General features: G+C 51.5%; 1 protein-coding gene across 2 annotated transcripts in view; it reads left to right on the forward strand.

Moving 5' to 3' along the window:
* Positions 1-19,531, forward strand: part of PLCD3 (phospholipase C delta 3) — a 56,076-nt gene that overhangs the window by 17,031 nt on the left and 19,514 nt on the right. For both annotated transcript variants that reach the window (XM_090044315.1, XM_090044316.1), the window contains exons 2-4: positions 12,956-13,117; positions 16,780-17,008; positions 17,679-17,808. In XM_090044315.1, coding sequence (XP_089900441.1) covers positions 12,956-13,117; positions 16,780-17,008; positions 17,679-17,808 — 521 coding nt within the window. The remainder of the gene's footprint in view (positions 1-12,955; positions 13,118-16,779; positions 17,009-17,678; positions 17,809-19,531) is intronic.

The raw sequence follows: 19,531 nt of genomic DNA on the forward strand, positions 1-19,531 counted from the left end.
GCTTCCCTTGATTTGCAAACAATGCTTCTATTAATACAGCCCAGTATGCTATGGGCTTTATTTGCAACCAGACCACGCTATTAGCTTGTTGTATGTGTGATTATTTCTACCTAAAGTGCAGGACTTTGAATGTGTCCTTGTTGAATTCCATGTGACTAATTTGGGACCATTTCTCCAGTTTATCAAGGTCATTCTAAATCCTAATCCTACTCTCCAGAGTGCAACTTCACCCAACTTGGTTTCATCTCCAGATTTGTTAATTGTTCACTCGGTCCTTTCCTCCAAATTATAAGGAAGGTATTAAACAATACCAGAGGAGGAAAAGCCCCTGGGAAACCCCACATGACACTTCCTCCCAATTAGACACTGAGCCATTTATGACTATTCATTGAGCATGATGATCTGTTGAGTTACGTATCCACCTTACAGTTACTTTCATTTGGCCTGTATTTCCTCAGTGTACTAATGAGAATGTTGTGGAAGGCAATTTCAAAAGCCTTGCTAAAATGAAGGAATATCATATCCATTGCTCTCCCCATCTACAGAGCCTGTCACCTTATCATATGTTGGAAATGAGGAAATCAGGTTGGACAGGCATGATTTCCCCTCTATCGGGCGCTGGTCAGACCGCAGCTGGAGTACTGCGTGCAATTCTGGGCGCCGCACTTCAAGAAGGATGCGGATAACCTGGAGAGGGTCCAGAGAAGGGCCACTCGTATGGTTAAGGGCCTGCAGGCCAAGCCCTACGAGGAGAGATTAGAGAAACTGGACCTTTTCAGCCTCCGCAAGAGAAGGTTGAGAGGCGACCTGGTGGCTGCCTATAAGTTCGTCAGGGGGGCACAGAAGGGAATTGGTGAGTATTTATTCACCAAGGCGCCCCTGGGGGTTACAAGAAATAATGGCCACAAGCTAGAGGAGAGCAGATTTAGATTGGATATTAGGAGGAACTTCTTCACAGTTCGAGTGGCCAAGGTCTGGAACGGGCTCCCAAGGGAGGTGGTGCTCTCCCCTACCCTGGGGGTATTCAAGAGAAGGTTGGATGTGTATCTAGCTGGGGTAATGTAGGCCCAGCACTCTTTCCTGCTTATGCAGGGGGTCGGACTCGATGATCTATTGAGGTCCCTTCCGACCCTAGCATCTATGAATCTATGAATCTATGCTGGCTATTCCTGATCACCTTGTTCTCCTCCAGGTGCTTAGAAATAGATCTTTGATGACTTGCTCCATAATCTTTCCAGGTGTTGAGGCCAGGCTGACTGGTCTGTAATTTCCTAGATCCTTCATCTTCCCCTCCTTAAAGTTGAGCATTATATTTGCCCTTTTCCAGTCATCTGGGACCTTACTTGACCTCCATGAGTTATCAAAGAAGATAGCCGATGGTTCTGACATTACCTCTGTCTATTCTAGTACTCTAGGGCAGTGGTCTGCAAACTTTTTTGATCATGGATCCCTATCAGAAAAAAATTTTTGAGCACGCACCCCCAATATATGTATATTTATATAAATAGAAATAAAAATTCTAATATTTTCTTCCCACATCCCAGTGGATCGTCTTGCGCACCTCCTGGGGTGCATGCATCCCACTTCAGAGACCACTGCTCTAGGGTGCATCCCAACCAGCCATGCAAATGTGAAAACTCCTAGCTTCTCTAAATAATCCATAACCCATTCTTTCATTTCTCTAGGCTGCTTATCTCTTCCTTTATCCTTGCTTGCATCTGCCACTGACATGTGGCTGCTTGCAGTCTGGAATCCCCTGATACTCAGTAATCCATTAGACCAAGGGCTGGCAGGTGGTTTAGGCCAAGCATGTGACAGTGACTGGATTATTATGCTCCTGGACCAGTGCTCTGAAAACTAAGATCCACATGCTTTTGTGCCCTGCCAGGGACAGAGGATCTCTCAGAAAGTGCTGGAAGCTTTGAGAGGAGGGCATTTTGTACTGTGTGGAAGAGTCTTGACAGTGTTCATAGCATTAGATGCCCCTCCTTACTGCATATATGTTAATGATAGAGGCCTGAGCCAGCCCTGCCTTGCACCTGGTGAGAGCCTGGTGGGTTTGGAAGCTGCAGACCAGGGCTGTCGAACTGGCGGCCTGCAGGCCAAGCCAGTGAATGGTCTCTGAATGCACTGAAGTTGGACAGCCTTATTCCAGGTGATCTCAGGGGCAGGTGTCTGACCACAATTCAACCCTGTCTCTGGACCCATATTTGGGAGGGAGGTGGTGTTGTGCTGGGTAGCACCTAGTTGGCATCCAACCACTGCTTCTTCTGGCAGCTGATCGTATTGTTCAGCTTAGCACAGAAGCAGTTTGCAGAGTGAGTGCTTTGTTCTGGAGCGTGGGCTAGTGCTAACGGCAGTCCCAGAGGCACATGTGTGTGTGCCATGTGCCTGTGCCCACATGTGTGATCAAGTCCATACCTGTATGTGTATGTATCTGTAATGGCCTGGTTGCAGCTCCATTTAGAAATGGCTGAAGCAGGAGCGCAGAGGTGGGCTTTGTCATGCTGTGTGGGAAACAGCACTTGGTTTTGCATCCTGAGGAAACCGTGAAGGACACCTAGGACTGGCTGTACCCCTGGTGTACTTCAAGTGACCTCTCGGGGGCTACAGGAAGGATGAGACCACCCCAGGACATTACCCAAGGCATGAGCGCATGCAGATACACATGTATCATACTGATCATAGGAGTCCAGATGTTAGGAAGGAATTTCTCAGTATTGAATATTGCAGTGTTGTTGGGAAGAAAGTCCCACCTCCAGGTTTAATCATGTCCCATCATAACCTGCCCAACCCATTTGGGCCCAGAAGCCAGTGGATGACTGGCTGTGCCGTGGCATGCTGGAAGGTTTGTTTCTGTGCACACACTTGATCTGGGAGCTCCTGGCTAACAGACCCCTGGGGGCTGTGATGGGTCAGCCATAGACTGATCTTCCTATCAAGATTCTACCACCATTGGTTTGCCCTTCATGGAAAACATCTTTTGCCACTCTCAGGAGTTCTCCTTGTATGCCTTATACCACCCCCAGATACAAACCCTGCAGAATGCTGGGCACTGGGGGCATTCCTGTGCCCTGGGCCTAAGTGGAGGGGAGCTACCTATCCCAGGATGCAGGATGTGGGCTGCTCCCGGTGGCACTTTCAGGATGTGGAGGAATATCCCCTCTGTACAACATGAAATTCCTGAGCTGGGAGAGGGAGAGACAGGCACATGTGTAGACACATACATACCACACACACACAACACCTGCCCAATCCACCTCCCACACCACGCACAAGCACCCCCCCCTTTTGGCTTAGCTCAGGTGCATGCTGATAACGCTGAGGGTGCCTGTGCAAAGAAGAGTTCCTGCTTCCAGTAACCCTTGGTGGGGGGCCTGCCTCTCCAAAAGCCAAGTGCTGAGGCTGAGGGGTTATATATAACAACAAGCAGGAGCTATATATAGCACCTATTTCATAATGTTTGTATGTACATGCTGGGTGTGTGGACACACACCTGACGTGACACAGATGCACCTGACTAGGATAGACTCCTGACAGGATGTAGCCCTGCTAATTATGGCCTAATTACAACATCTGTGGAGGAAATGGTCCCTAATGCCTGAGTTCTAGTGGATCATTTCCTCTGGTTTTCACATGCAGCCGGTGCTGCTGGCTCTGAGTCATGGGATGCTTTTTGCATTGCAGTGCAGCCAGGGGCTAGGTTTGACGCAGTCCTTTGTGGGGATGGGCAGGTCACTCATTGTTTGGGGAAACAGGATAGTTTCTGTGAGGAGGAGCAGCTTATAGTTTCTAGGGTTGGAAGGGACCTGAACAGATCATTAAGTCTAGTTGTATTCTGTCCCTCGCCTCCAGTGTGTGCACTTCTCCCCACATCTTTGTCATCAGTGAGTTTGGACAGCGTGCTTTCCACGCCCACTTCCAAGTCGCCGATAAAGATGCTGAACAGTGCAGGCCCCAGGACCGAGCCCTGGGGGACTTCACTGCCCACATCCCTTCAGGTTGAAAATGACCCGTCCACCACCACTCTCTGGGTGCGATCATTGAGCTAATTTGCCATCTGTCTGACTGTAGGCATCAATGCCACAGTCGCCTAGTTTTTTATGAGCATGGGGTGAGAAACAGTGTCAAAGGCCCTCTTCAAGTCCACCTCAACGACCACATCCAAGGACTTTGTGACCTGGTCGTAAAAGGAAACAAGGTAAGTCAGGCAGGATCTTCCGGCAATGAACCCATGTTGGTTGCCCCTTAGCATTACCTCCCATACTGGGTCTCCGCAGATGTGCTCCTTGATAATTTTCTCAAAGGTCTTCCCAAGGACTGAGGTGAGACTAACTGGCCTATAGTTACCCAGGTCCTCCTTTCTCCCCTTCTTGTAAATGGGGACCACATTGGAGCAGCTGGCCAGCCTGGATGGGGAGAGCATGTTTTCCTATAAAACTGGCCGTGAACACACCTCTTTATAGTGGACATGGCCTGAGGAGATGCTTCTTTCCTGCACTTGCCAGGCATCTACCAGGTAACCCCTGTCTGGGCCTGTCTGTCCATTAGTGGCTTCTGGGGTTTGGTGCCTCCCTTTTGGGATGCCCAAATGCCTGGATTTTGCCAAGTGCTCAGCATCTTGTGTGCATGCTGGGAGCAGATCTCTTTTGGTGATATGCTCATGTGTGAGGGTGCCAAGCACTAAATAATGTGGCCCTGGATTCTTAGCAAAGGCTGGCCTATTGGGGCAGATGTTCAGGGGTGTTTGGCACCCACAGCTCCAGCTGATTTGAATGGAAGCCCAACCCCACACTCTTGGGTCTGGGTCCAATCATGTGAGCATGAGTCTGGGCACAGATGAGGGGGAGAGAAGGGCAGATGTTGGGAGAGCAACTGGCTTCCAAGTTGGGTGTGAGAGTTACTGGGATAGGAGCAGGGTGTCTGTTCCAGAGGAGGATGTGTTTATAGCCACCTTGGCAAGACTGTGTGCTGTGACTAAGAGAGACAGGCAAGGAAACAGGTGGTGCCCCTGGGCAGTTGCAGCTTTTGTTATCTCAGCTACTTACAAGAGGGAGGCAGAAGTGTCTTAGAAGCAGTCTGTACAGGGGACCATTTCACTGCGCTCCTCAGATGTGCTGGTGTACCAGAACTGGACCCTGCAGCAATCTGTTTCCCAGCCCCAGTCAGGCCTAGGTTGATTTGGGGCCAGAAGGCCACTCTCCATCCCCACCTACTACTCGTAAGAACATTAAGCTGTAATTATGCACAGTTCTTGTAGCACTCTGGAGCCCTAGCTGAGATCAGGGCCTCATCATGCCCAGCACTCATGTTTTGGCAACTGATAGCTCAAATAGTCAAGACAAGCTGAGGGAAAACAGATGGCAAGATCTGCCCCAAGTCACACAGCATGTATTCCTGGGGGGGTGGGGTCTTTCTTGTTTTTCACTCCTATGGTAGATATTTTAAGGAAAGAAAGCATGTTCTCCATTGGAAAAGGACCATTGTGCATCGCTTGGTAAATGGAAGCCAGGACAGTGGGTTGCTGGTGAGTTCAGATGCCTCCTCCACTGATGTCATAGTTGAATACTACACAGTTGTTAGTATGCTCACCTATGCCGGGGCCTGGACAGATGATGACACATTTATACCAGTGTGACTTGCATGAGGGTACAAAACCAATGTACATAACACCGGGATCTGGAGCAGACAGATTGGCCATATCCACATGAGTGAGCACATGTGTTTTGTGGCTCCTCAAAGGCTTCTGAGGCACTGCAAAATGCACCCTGTGCATATGATATGATTCTCCATGCTGCATATTCGCAGTGCAGAGCTAAATTTAGATACCAGGAAATCCTGGTATCAAAAAAAGTGCAAGGAAAAAAAGCAGAGCGCACATAGCAGCAGTGTGCACTGCCTGAAACCAGAGCCTGGCTGGCCAGAGCCCACTTCAGCTGACGGCCAGGCTCTGTGCACCCAGATAGCTGCTGCTGGAGCCCCAGGAGGCCCCCAGGACTCCAGCCCAGGTGCTGGCCCCAGCCTCCACTACCCCACCCAGAGAATTTTTCCCCGTGTTAACCCCACACGCAGGGGTGTGCACTGGGGCAAAAAGCAGCAGCACACTATTTTCCCTGCAGCAGCTGCATGCCCCTGCTCTGGGGATGCAGCCACTAGTAGCCATCCTGGACTAACAGAATGCATTAGGTGCTATTACTTGACCTCACCATTAGATGGCACAGAATCAGGTAACCTGCAGATAGAGGCTATATATCTCAGTGTCATTTATCTTGGTGCAGTTTTACCCTTGATTCTTTCAGGAGTAAAGTGATGCCAGCTTGGGCAGAGTTAAGGTGAGTTGTGCTGGTGTCAAGGTATTGCCTGTTTGGGCCCTCAGAGAAGAGGAGCTACGGCACAAGGTAGATCACATTGCAGCTTGGTACCTAGCCAGACATGGAAACCTGGAGCCCAGCATCCCAGGGGAGCGGGGTGCTAGATCTGCAATAGGCTACAGACTAGGAAGTTAACAGGATCTTCTAAAACAAACTACAATAGCTTCCTGTTGTTATTAGGAAAAGAGGCAAAGGAATTGACTGGGCAGAGCTCTTACACTGAGTGTTTCTTCAAAGCACTGCTGGGATCTGTTTTTACAGAACTTGGCCAGTGCAAGAAGTGGGAGCCAATAACAAGAGTTATTTTTCAGAGATGAGCCGGAAAAGTAATTGCTCAGAAGGAGCACGGGGTGTGGTTTGCCTGGGCCTGCCAGCAGCTGAGGGGGCTGGCTGGAAGCAAGTGCCTGCACAGCGGGGCTGGTGGTGTACTTTACACTTTGCTGAACCCCATTCTTACCTTTCCGTGTCCCTTTGACCCCCTCTAACCTCTGCAGCAGTTTTCTCCTCTCTGCCTGGCTTTGGGCCCTCCCTCCTCCCCCTGCACATCTAACAGTTTATGTCTGTACATGCAGCGGCCAAGAGCATTTTTCTGCATCATCTAAGCTGCTATTTGCAGCAAGAGGAACAGTTTGGAGAGAGGGCCTGGTGACTCACCTTCATTTCCTGCATTACTCAGAGGCTCCCAGTGTGCCTCAAACCCACATGAAGCCCTGGCCCAGGGAGGAGAAGGAAAGACTGATCCGATTGGCCCATGGAAGACAATTCCTTTAGGGATCTTTTTTTCCTGGGCAGCTGCTAATGGGAGAAAGAAAACAATAAGAAGTTTTTTGGCGGAGGTGTGATGGAAGAGCAGTAGCTACCAGCATCAATGCCTTGGATCTGAGACCACTCTGCTTTGCACCTGTTATTGCAGGAACTCCAAGCAGTGCCTGTAGGGCCGAAGGGGACAGCGTACTGTGTGGAATGAGGGAAAGAGCAGAGCCCAATTTGCCCAGCAGATCAGGGCACAGTTGGGAGTAAAACCCAGGTGTCCGGTGCCTGGAAGCTCCTCATGAAGCTGCCTGGGTGGTGCCAGTGCGGCTTCACTGGTTGAGACCTCTCTGCCTGCTCTTGCCAGAATGTTGCCCACCAGGCACAATCCGTGTCCTTTGTATGAGCAGCTTGCACCCAGGATCTCTGAGTCTTGGCACATGAGCTAAACTTTCTGATAGCCACAGCTGTGGCATGCTTTCTGGTCTCTGTGTCTGCCCTGCATCCCAGCCAGCACATCCCCCTGTGCTTTCTGCCCACCTGCTCCAAGCTTAGAAGTATGCCTAGCTCATCTTCTGGATCTCCTTTTGCAAGAGCTGGGGCTCCGGCAGACTGTAGAACAGCTGCTGTGACGATCCTGCAGCATCTTCACCAAATGCGATTCCAGAGGGAGAGCATACATGTGAGACAGGTTCAGAAGCCACCCAGTTAGGTCTTGCTGCCACCATGGTGAGGACACACCTGTGCTAATGGCCCAGCTGCCACCACCATGAGGCTGGTCACAGCTCCCTATTCCCACAAGTAGAAAGTTCGCTCTCCTGCCTCCGAGCACTGACCTGTTCAGGTAGGTCAGTAGAAGCAGGAGAAAATCTTGAGGTTTTAAGAGAGTTGCTGCTACAGTCTGAGCTACAGCCAGGGTAGACTTGCAGGCACTGGAGGACCTATCCCTCTAAGGTCCCCAGTGGCTATAGCCTGACTCAGGTTGTGTGAACTCCAGTGTGAAACAGGGGAGGAAGGTAGGAAGAGCAGGCTGGATAGTGAAAAGAAAAAAGCAGGTCTTTTTTTTGGAAACGGCCCATGTATTAGTGTGAGAGTGGTGCTAGAAGTGCCTTGAAGGCTTTTCTGTAGGCAGTCTAAGCCTACTGTAGGAGGCAGTGCTGCCTAGGCCCTGGGCCCTGGGCACAGTGCAGGGAGGGCAGTGTTTTGGCAAATCTGGACAGGGAGTAGCAGGACTCTCAGGCCAGGGGCTGGCTTGCCTGTAGCCTGGGCATATGCTGTCAAGTGTAAAAGCCAGCCTGCTGAGGTGAAGGCCAGGATGCCTGCCAAACACAGCAAAGGAAGCTGTGCAGTGGAGTGGGTAGAGGATGGGCACCTGGGAGAGCTGAGCTGCAGTCTCAGCCCTACCATCCATTCCCTGGGGCCTGAATGAATCACTGGGGGTAAGATTTTGAGGGTAAGGATGGTGTGTGTATAGATCTTAGCTCAGCAAGGACTCATGGCCGGGGTTGTAGCATACAGAATACTAGGGTGGCAGGCTTCTGAGCTCCTGGTAATACTCTCCTGTAAGTGATGATCAGTTGCCACATCCACTTTCCTGGGTGAAATTGAGCCACCAAATGCAATGGCCTGCCTGATACAAGCCATCAGCAGTCTGAGTTAGGAGCTGAGAAACTATGGCCTGCTTACTAGCACTGCCCCTTGCACTTAGCTGCGGGGCTCTGCAGGCTGCGTGCTGCACTGCTGTGAGGTATTTACTTTGCAACAAGGTTCAGTTTAGCTCAGGAATGCAGGGATTAGCTGCATCTGTGTGTGCATGTACATTAATCGTGCAGGAGCCTTGTCAGCTGTTTTCAGGTAGAAGTGCGTGGAAAGAAGCTAAAAGCAAGAGACCTGGAGGCAACAAACCTGAGCTGTGCATGAGGGCCCAGACGTACCAAGGTGTTTAAGCCAAAGGGTACAGCTTGGCAGTGCCAAAGTGGGATTTTTGGAAGCATGTGAGGGAACTGACTTGCTCAGGCAAGACCTGGCTGAAACTTCATTGACTATCTGGCCTCTGTTGGTGGCAGCGAGTGCAGGTCTCTGTCAGTCTGGCCCCCGGCTGGTCCTGTTCTGCGGCAGGGCAGGTTGTATGTGGGAACAGCTGACACCTGCCTAGTGACATCCGTGTGGTTATATCATTGCAAGTGGGTGAAGTTGGTTAGCCCCTCTGGGGGAGACCATCCCAAACCATGGTATGCTTACAGCCAGACCACCTGGGGACCTGTTCTGGCTACCAAGCTGCCCTGAGTAACAGCTGGAACATTGTTAGCCTCCTCCAAAACCTGTACTTAGCCGATTCCTCCTGCCCGTCCTGTCCTTCTGGGACTTGGTGGCATGGAAAGGAGAAGGGAATGTGGGCATATATAGCAAGAGGTTAGTTCTAGAGATTGGGGAAGCTGGAGGGAGTGGACAAGCCCATTCTTCCCTGGAGGGAGCATGCTGGCTCAGGAATGTGGAGGATCAATGCAGTGGCCAGCGTCTGGACTGGAAGTGAGGCATGTTTGTCATCAGCCAGACCTGAGAGCCATCCTCTCTGGGGAGGAGGGAGACAGATAAGGATCAAAGGGTAGAGTAGGGTGCTGACTGATGCATCCAAATGCTGCCAGAAGGGCCTGGGACAGTATCTTCTGCCCAGTGTCCCCCATGGGGCCTCCTGAGGCTGGGCCTGCAGGGGTCAGCTTGGTAGCTGGGTCTGGGTACACCAAAGTAGAAGGCATTCACTCCCCCTCTGCAGCATGGTTTCAGGAGGGTTGGGTTTGTTTGTGGCTCAAACATCCTCCCTGTTTCTGAAATCAGCCAAAGCCACTACAGAGGCCTGTGAGCAAAGGAATTCCATGCTGAGCACTTGACCCCATGCTGCTAAGGTCAATGGAGATGTTTCCACAGCTGAAGTGGGAGTAGGCTTAGGTCCAGAGCAAGTCAGTTTGGCTCTTGACTCCTTCCTACATTTCAGCTGGCTGCGCTGTGCTGAGAGCAGGGGACACAGCTGAGGGCACTGGGGCTGTTGTCGGGGGTGGCTGTGCCAGTGTCATGCTGGACAGCCTCACACTCCCAGGGAGTGGTGTCCGGATTTCCATTCTGTGTATGAGGGTTTGTTGCAAAGGAGGTGATGAAAACTGAATTTACACTTGGTTTCTGGCTCCTTTCCTCTGGAGGCTGTGGAAGGATTTTCCATGGCTCTGTAATTTCCATATTTTTAAATTTAATTAAGGACTTTCTGGGCCTGTTTGTCCACTGCCTGCCTCTTTATACCCTGGTGTCATTCTGTTTGCTCAGTCCTCTTACTTCTATTTTCCACCAGCCTTAGAGAGGAACCAGCCCCACTGTCCAGGGAAAGCCCATTTCTTCCCAAGCCCCTTCCTCCCCTGTGTTATGAGCGGCACCTGCAGGTGCTGCTGCTGCTGGAAGGTTCAGCCTAAAACAGATGTGACTCTCACTTATCTGAGCATCTCTCTGCACATGGGAAGTAAAGCTGGGCTGCTTAGGCTGACCTTGGGGGCTGGACCCGATGATCTTCCAAGGTCCGTTCCAGCCTTACAGTCTATGAATCTTATTTCTCTAGCCTCGCTTCCTGCCTCCCCTGTTCTGACTTGGATACATGGCACTTCCCATTGCTGTTCCATGAGGGAGGAGCTGGGGCTGGGGATGTCAGAGGAACCCAAAGGAGTTGGCACCCAAATCCCAGTGCAGTCAGGCATCAGCAAATCCCTGCTTCCCTTCCCCACCCCCACAAGCTCCTCTCATTTCAAATCAAGTAGCCAGCAGGTTTTTGAATCCTGGCAAAACTAGATTAGAGGCTCAAAACGAGTGTCCCTTTAAGGCTGTGTTCGGTATTCCTGGAACACTGGATGTATCCCTGCGTGATCTGGGGTCTTAAAAAGGGCCAATGGCTCAGGGACAAGGTTGAATTGTGGTTGGCTGTTACTGCAGCCACTGCTGCTTTGGAGAGCTGCGTACAGCTGGTGACTTGATGTACTGGGTTGAGATTACATCTCGTTTTCTGTATGACCCCCTGCTTGGGAAGATCTGCTCCCAGCCAGCACCTGCCCTGCCAGCTCCTTCTCTTATTTTCTCAGTGTGTGTTGTGGGGGAGCACATACCAGACACTCGGGCATACTTCAGGCCTCAGAGACAGTATCTCACAGCAACTGCAACTCTGCCATAGTTTTATAGGGTCTGGAAGGGACCTTGCAGATCATCGGGTCTAGCACCCTGCACTTGGGCAGGAAAGACTGCTGGGGTCAGATGAGCCCAGGATTTCCCATCACAACCGTAATAAGGATAGAGGCTATGCAGAAAGTTTATAGTAGTAATTTAGATGGACAGTGACTCTCCACAAGGCCCAAGAAACCAGCTTTGCCCCTTGTGAAATAGAATGGCTCTTTAAACTGCAACAGCATCATTTCCCCCATGGATGATCAAGGGCTTTTCGAGGCAGCCTCAGGGCACCCTGGTGAGGTCAGGAGCGACCCCTTGCACGGATGAGGAGCTGGAGCAGAGTTGCCAGCTGAAATTGAGGGGAGATGCAGTAGCGCAGTAAAGTCAGGCCTCTAGGGCTTGATTTTCCAGAGATCTCAGCACATTGGTTTCCCTGGCTGTGAGGGTTAAGTAGAACTGGAACCCAAGAGTCCTGGATCCTGCTCACCCACAAACACTCAATGCAGCTTCCTTTTTATGGTTTATTGCTCCTTCTCTGAACTCCTTGGGGAAAGGGCAGCAGACCTGGCTCCTTTCATGGAGCCCTGCCCCAGTCAGATTGCAGATTGGCACTGGAAGCTTGAGGAGAGCTGCCCTGAGGAAGGCCCTAGTCCCCCCTGCTTGCATGCATGCCATCCCTTTGTGGTTTGTGGTCTGTGGTTTGCTGCCAGCCTGGCGGCTCCCAGAAGAGAATTGGTCACTGCTGGGGAGACAATTAAGTCAGGAGCAGGCTCAAGCCCAGCATGCTCTGTATTTATCTCTAACCAGCCTCCAGGCCAGCAGCTTGTTTGGTGCTTCGTGTGCAAAATCACTGTTTGCTCAAGGTGGGCATGAATAGAGCTGTGCTTGCAAACTGCAGTGGTGCCCAGGAGCCAGGTGGGTGTGGACGGAGAGCCCTGCCTTTGTACCTAGTGTTTTTCACTCCCTGACTGCAACTTGTTATCCCTTGGGGAGGTGCAACCAATGCTGCTCTTTCCAAAATCACTGCTTTTCAGTGCCTTAGTGTTTGGAAGCAACCTTGAAGGGCCAGAAAGTATCTGAGAGCCTGAGTGGCTGCTTTTGGTCTGAGGGCCCACAAGATGCTGGTAGAGCCAAGAGTAGATCTTGTATCCACTGACACTGGGTCCAGAGCCTTGCCAATAGCCTGGCTCTGGCAGCCCAGATGACCCTGTTATGGGTGTCAAATACCGTTGTGAGGCCCTCTAGTCTGGTGTGAGTGAACTTGTGGACAATCTTGTCACTCACTGGTGGTGTCTCCTCCAAGGGGATAAAACCTAGTTCTTATCTAGTTCTCCTAGATAAAGGAGAATTTTTTTAGCTGGGGAAGTTGAAGCCTGGGCTTCCTGGAGCAGGTGGGTCTGGGTTTTTGCCTGGATGTTGCACGTGCTGGTTAGCTGGAGTCCATTCATTGATCAGGGCCTGGATTCCCCTAGCACAAAACAAAGCATTGACAGGCATGATCAGAAGCCTGTCCACCTTTTACCCAGGGGCTGGGGCAGCTGAGGAATGTAGCTGAGTGGTAGCCCTGAGTGACTACCCTGGCAGCAGGGACTGCTGGCTTTGGAGAGCTGACGGGTTCCGTTGTTTTGCTCACACAGGTCTGACAGAAGATGAAGATATCAAGGTGATGCTGAAGGGTTCCCTCCTGTGGAAGATCAAGTCACACAGGGGGCAGAAGGAACGGCTATACCGCCTGCAGGAGGATGGGATGACCATCTGGTTTGAGAGCCGCTTTCAGCGGGCTCATTCCAAGCAGATCTGTAAGTCACAGCTTGGGGGAAGCACCATACAGAATCTGCGAACCAGCCCTCTCCAACACAGAATGGGGAACCCCAAGCACAGGGCTCACTACACCACCCTAGGATTCAAAAGCCAAGCTTCCCCAAATGCAGCACCCAGAACAACAAACTCCTCCAATCTAGAAGCCAGAATCCAACATAAGCAGGAAAACAGCTTAGAACAAAGATCGACTTATGTACCAAAAATCTCAGAACCCAGTGCTCCTCATGACACCGCACAACCTGGAGCCTTGTCTCAGTGCCTAGAACCACAGCCACACCAGGACCCAGCACTCACTCCTTTCCAGATTCCCATTGCTATTCAGCGAAATCAAATGACAGGCCTAGAACAAGCCTAAGGGCATGACCTCCAGGGTGACAAGCAGCACAGAGCTCTCAACTCCAGGCTTCCATCACCACTGCCTTCCTGGCAGAGGGTCAGAGTCAGCCAGCAGATTTGCCAAGGGTTGTCTACACCTCTCTGTTTAGGGCTCTCCATGCTATCACAACCCCCTTTTGTCCTCACCATAACTTCCTTTTTTAGCATCTCTTGGCAGATGTGTTCTGGTTTGATTTCTGGACCAAGCAAGACATCACCCACCCCAAATACATGCAGATGCGCAGCTCAGTTTTCATGCTGCGTTACAGTGGAGTGGAGCACTGTCTCTGTCAGGGATACCAAATTCTTTGCTCATAGGACCTCTATCTGGCCCAGGATTAGAATGAGGGGAGTTGGATTTAAACACAGCTCTTGTGTGTCCCTGGCCCCTTTTGTCAGGGCCAGGCTCTTCCTGCTGGACATCCTACTGCACTTGGTTCATCCAGGATCCAATTTTCCACAGAGCCCAGCATGCTGGGTGCAGACCAAAAGCGGTGCCCTTGATTTCTGGCATCCCAGCTCAGGGTTTGGACTTCCCCAGCAGCCTAGCCCACAGCCTGAGGGCTCACTGAGAAGATACCTTCCAGAGAGCTGGATTACATTTTCTGTGCTTGGGTCCAGTAGGTTATTGCCATGGGGCACAGCTGTTCCCCAGTGCCACATACAGTAGGCCTCTTCCCACCCCACAGCCAGGCACAGACCCTTTCCTTGCAGTGACGCATTTGGGAGCATGAAGTTGGATGCCTGTAGAAGCATTTGCCTCATGAAGGACTTGGTCCTTCAGAAGTACTGCCTCCTTGCTGTGTGCTTGTTGCTTTTCTCCGAAGTCTCCTGGCTGCAGCCGCATTCTTTTGGCATTAAGAGCCCCACAGTGAATGCAGCAAAGGAACGCAGATCAGTTGTTCTTAACCAGGGTGCTCTAGTACCTTGGGGTGCCTTGAGATTCTTTCAGGGGTGCTGTGGGGTGCCACACAATGTTAGCTCTTTAGGTGTGTAAACGTGATTCACAAAATCAACTTGGAGATTTCAAATAAGAACCCATAGGTTTAAACACATTCTGCCCTGTTGTGGTCTTCTTGACTTTGCATCAGGAAAATTGCTTTATTATTTTTATGTAGTCAAAAAATAACTAAGAGCTAGCCTTTTAAGAGGGGTGCCTTGTGTCTATGGAGGGGTGCATTGGGTCTAATGGGGGTGAGAACCATTTGCTAATATCCATGACTAAATGCCATAACCAGTTAATGTAATATGAATGAGAGCGTGAAATACAATACAGATCTCAGGTCAGTCACCCAGGAAACTGGTGGAAAGGCAACTCCCCTGGTGTCATCCCTGCAATGGGCATTGATAAAATCAGCAGAATGATGTCCATTAGCCCATGCAGGTGCTCTTTCAACAGTCAGGGCCAAGGCTTCAGAGAAACTAGCACCCAGTGGGCAGAGGTCTTGTGAAAATCTGGCCCTTTGGAATGAGATCCTTCGAGGTCCTAGGCAGTGGAGGTTGCTCAGCATCTCACGGTATTAGGGGCTCCCTCTGTAGAGTAAGCAGGTTGAAGCTGGGCGAGATGGGCAAGACCCTTGTTAAAATTCTACCCAGGAGGACAGGACTAAGTCCTTCAATTTGTTGAGCCCCATTGAAAATGCTGCCCTTGGCAGTGTGGTTGAGGGGGGAAAAGAAGTCACTTTGGTGAAGCACTCCCATGACCATACGTTGTGGAGGTGAGAGGTGGAGATGGATCGGGCTCATTGGTGCTGCTGGGCATGACTTCCCAACCAATCCCAGAGCACAGGGCTGAGCTGATGGGTCCTGACTAGCTCAAGTTCAAAGCAACATGGAGCCAGTCTGTTTTGCACTGTCCCCAGCAGAACCCATGTGCTGTCCCAGGTTTGCCCCATGGGCCCTGAATTTTGAGAGTGTGCCACAGTGGGGATACACTGGGTGCTAAACTGCTCAGTTAGGAGTACCGAACCCCTGAAGTCCCAGCCATGGGAACTGCCATAAATCTAGCTTTCGTGGGCCTGGTTTGGTCAACAGTGAAAGCTCAAACCCAGCAAGTTTCAGTTTCTGCTCAGCTGTTCCTTGATGTAGCTGGCATGTAGGGTGAGCCGGGAGTGGAGTCCTTCCTCCCAGCTGGTGTTGGGTGGTAACGGGCTTCAAAAGGCTCAAAGTTCAAACACGGGTCAAATAAGCAGCCAAGAAGGTGTTGCTTGGCTGTAGTTTCCAGACTATAGAAGCAACCAGGGGAACAAGCTCCAGCAGGAGAGTCGGGCCTGAGCTTCAGGAAGGGTGTGTGCACCTCTAGCTCCCTGGTGACAGTTCCTGGGGAGGGGAAAGAAACTGTTCTTCTTGTAGCCAAACTGGTTAACCCACCCAGCTTCAGGCCAGGGAGGGAACAGGACACATGAGATAGCCCTGAGGCTCAGCACCTTTCCACAGAGCTTTACTGTGCAGCTTTTATTCCACAGTAAGTGCTCGTGTGCATCTCTTACTCTGTGGGCGCATCTACATGTCACTGTATGGTGACATAGTGATGTGATATGTCACTGTACGGCATGCTATGGCATTGTAGGGATCATGCAGGTCTACGCGTGATCGCCAGCTACGTCACTGTAGTGGCACACTTCCCCATTACAATGTGCTGCTACAGCGGTGAAATCTACCTGTGCACCATTAGCACAGTGCTGTAGCAATGTCACGATAAGGTGAAGTGCAGACATGCCCTGTGTTAAGTGGAAGCTAAACCGCTCTTTTATTGAGGGCTAAGCTACTGCAGTTCACTTTCCATTTACCATGGGATAAGATTGTTCATGGAGCTGCTGATATGGTGTAAATCACCACTTGCTTTTGCCCCGGGGTCAACTGATCGGATGCCCATACCCATAGATAACTGTATGGGTTGGAGGGGTGGGGAAGGGATTGCACCAGGGCAGCAACATTGTTTGTCATTTGCAAACCTCTTGAGGGATCTCCCCCACGCCTCCATCCCACCAAGAATATCCAGTCCGCCTAGGTTCCCAGCAGTAGAGTCAAGAGGCCAGCTGATATAGTCTGCTCAGTGGTGCCTCTTGGGGCCCTTCTGATGCCAGGAGCCACTGACCCATCAGCAGGTTCTAAAAGGTTCTCAGTAAATTGCAAGCTGGAAACATAGTTCCCTCTGCCCCAGCAAGTCCCTATTAACCCGGGAAGAGGAGCCCAAGCCCAGATGTGAGTGTCCAGCACAGGATGCCAGGCCCATCCCTCTTCCACTAGCTCTCTTCTCTTGCAGTCTCCATCATGCACATTGAAGGTGTGCGTGAGGGCTACCAATCAGAGGGCCTCCGCAAGTATGGCAGCTCCTTCCCTGAGAAGCACTGCTTCACCATTGTCTTCAAGGGCAAGCGGAAGAACCTGGATTTGGCTGCCCAGCGTGAGGAGGAGGCCCAGACGTGGGTGCGGGGCCTGAACAAACTGATGGCCAGAGTGAAAGCCATGAGCCAGAGAGAGAAGCTTGACCAATATCCTTTCCAGCTGAGTGGATGGAAATCTCCCAGTCTGTCCTTCACTGTTGTCCTGCTCCATGGCCATGCAACAGGGCATACAAAAGCATGCCTCAGTGGGTCTCCCCTTTTCACCAGTCTTCCAGCCCTCAGGGTCACCAGCCTGATGTCTTCAGACCCTCAGGGTTTTTTCCTGGGCACATGCCAGTAATACAGGAAAGTCCTCTGGCTTATAGGAACTGTGTTTCTGATTGTACAAGCTGGGTGTGAGCACCAGCCCCTGCAGTTAAATCAGCTAAAGCATCACAAGGCTGGGAGGGTGTTGGGGAGTGGGGAAATAGTTATGGCTTTTGGGAGGTAGAAAGGGGAGATGAGTCTACTCCGGTCCCATCATAGATTGTTCAGGCCCTGACTGAAGCCTATGCAAGCTCCATGGGCTGCAGTCAGTTTTGGAGCCAGTCCTTATGGCAGAACTTAGCTCCATGGCAGAAAAGGCTTCAGTAGAAGGGAGTCCTCTATGGAGTGAACTGGCTCCTGGCAGCTCATTTCAACAGCCTGGCAGCTGGCTCCTTGGCACGGACTGATCTGGAGGTGTGGGTGTGGGTATAAGGAGTGGGGAGGGCAGGCAGCGGTGGGGAGCTGGAGCTGGTGAGTTCATTGAAGGTGCTTTCCTTAACCTCTTCTGCATCTGGATCCATGACATCCTGCGCCAGGCTGACAAGGACAAAGACAACAAGATGTGCTTCAAGGAGATCAAGAACATGCTGAAGATGATCAACATTGATATGAATGACATCTATGCCCACCAGCTCTTCAAGGTACCCATTCCACACACGTGCTGACAGCAATTGACAGCATGCCCTGACCCTAAAATTCAGGAGAGATGACCCTCTCACCCCATCTGCTCCACTTAGTATAAATAACATAGTGGTGGGGTCAGGAAGCCAGGTGCTCACCCAGGGTGTATGAGGCCCAGCTCCAGGGCCTCTGTAATTACTTAAAGCAGAATGGCTCCAGTTGGAGAGGCTGGGGGAGGTTTGCTCTGGAGCAGCTGAAAGCCTGATGGTGAGAGTGCCAAGTGCCAGCCCCTGCTGTATACAGGCAGAGCAGGGACTTGTGCCTGTGTCTCCAGCCTCCCTAGGAGTGCCCTGACCTGTGGCTGGTCATTGCACTGCAGGCTCCAGCCCACCCCTGTTCCACTCGCCCTGCTGGGACTGGGGCAGTCTCCACAAAACATTTGGTCTTGACAAATCAGCATTTTCTGACAGGAGACATGGTGAACTGCCCCCTTTCAGCATGAGTGCTGGCTGCAGGGTCCTAATCCAAGCCCAACGCCCTTCCTCTGGGATAAGAGGCCCTGATTTGGGGTGGTCCTCCCCTCACCTTGGACGTGAATCCACTCTCTGTGTGCCCCCAGCAAGCCTGAGCCCAGCAACGCCATGGAAGGCAGAACACCACCAGCAGGGTCTCAGAGCTCAGCCCATCCAGGAGAGCCTTGGGTAATGGCTCCAAGCCAGGCAGCCTTCCCTTTCTTCTCCCCACTGCTGCAGGAAGCCTGTCAGCTTTGCAGGGAGATGGAGAAGCAAGAGTGCATTCCAGCACAGACACAGTCCCACCCCCCACCTTTTGCTTTGGAGCCAGGAACATCTGCATACCATTAAGTACTCAGCCTGTGCCAGAGAGAGACAGGAGCAACCCGCAGTGGAGTGAGGGCTTGGGGTGAGCTGCAGGCAGGAGCAGAGCTGCCTCCTTCACATAGGCGACTGGTAGGGGGTGAATGGGGGTGCACATCCGCCCCCGATGGGGATGGTGCCCCCTGACAGCCAGCACATGCTGTCAGTAGGACCGGTTCCCCCCTGACAGCCGCCACTGTTGGCGGCTTCTGTGGGTGCCCCCCCTAGATTCAGGAGGCACGAGTCACTCATGCTCCTTTGAGTCACAAATAAAGCAGAGGAGGGTGGAGGGCATAAAGACCAGCTCTGCTGACCACCCATGCCACCCACCCAAGCCAGTGCCCCCCCGCCCCGCATTCCCACTGGAAGCTGCATCCTGTGTGTGTGTTCCTGCTCGTAGAGTCACAGGAGTGCAGGGTGGGATGGATGGGTCATGTGGGCCAACCCTGTGCCGGAATGCAGGCACGCCACTCACTCCTCACCCAGCCCTGACCAGTGCTTACCTAACCTCTTTTTAGAAACATCCAGTGAAGGAGATTCCACAGCTTCCCTGGGCAGTCCATCCCACTGCCTCTTCTAGCAATGCAGAAGATTTTTCCTGATATCCAATATAAATCTGCTCTACCATAACTTGAAGCCATTGCTATGCATCCTGCTCTCTGCAACAAGGGAGAAAAGTTGTTCTTCTTCTTTATGGCAGTCATTCAGATATTTGAGAACTGCTACCATGGCTCCCACTTAATTGCTTTTTTCTGCAACCTAAGCATGCCCAATCCTCTCAACCCTTCCTCTAGTGGTTCTCAGCCTTTTTTAAATTCAAGGTACTCCTCAGAAAGTTCCAGCTCCTAGTTTTCACTTCTTTACAGAC

Source organism: Crocodylus siamensis, chromosome 4, assembly GCF_052110815.1.
Source record: "Crocodylus siamensis isolate JL-2025a chromosome 4, ASM5211081v1, whole genome shotgun sequence".
NCBI lineage: Eukaryota > Metazoa > Chordata > Crocodylia > Crocodylidae > Crocodylus > Crocodylus siamensis.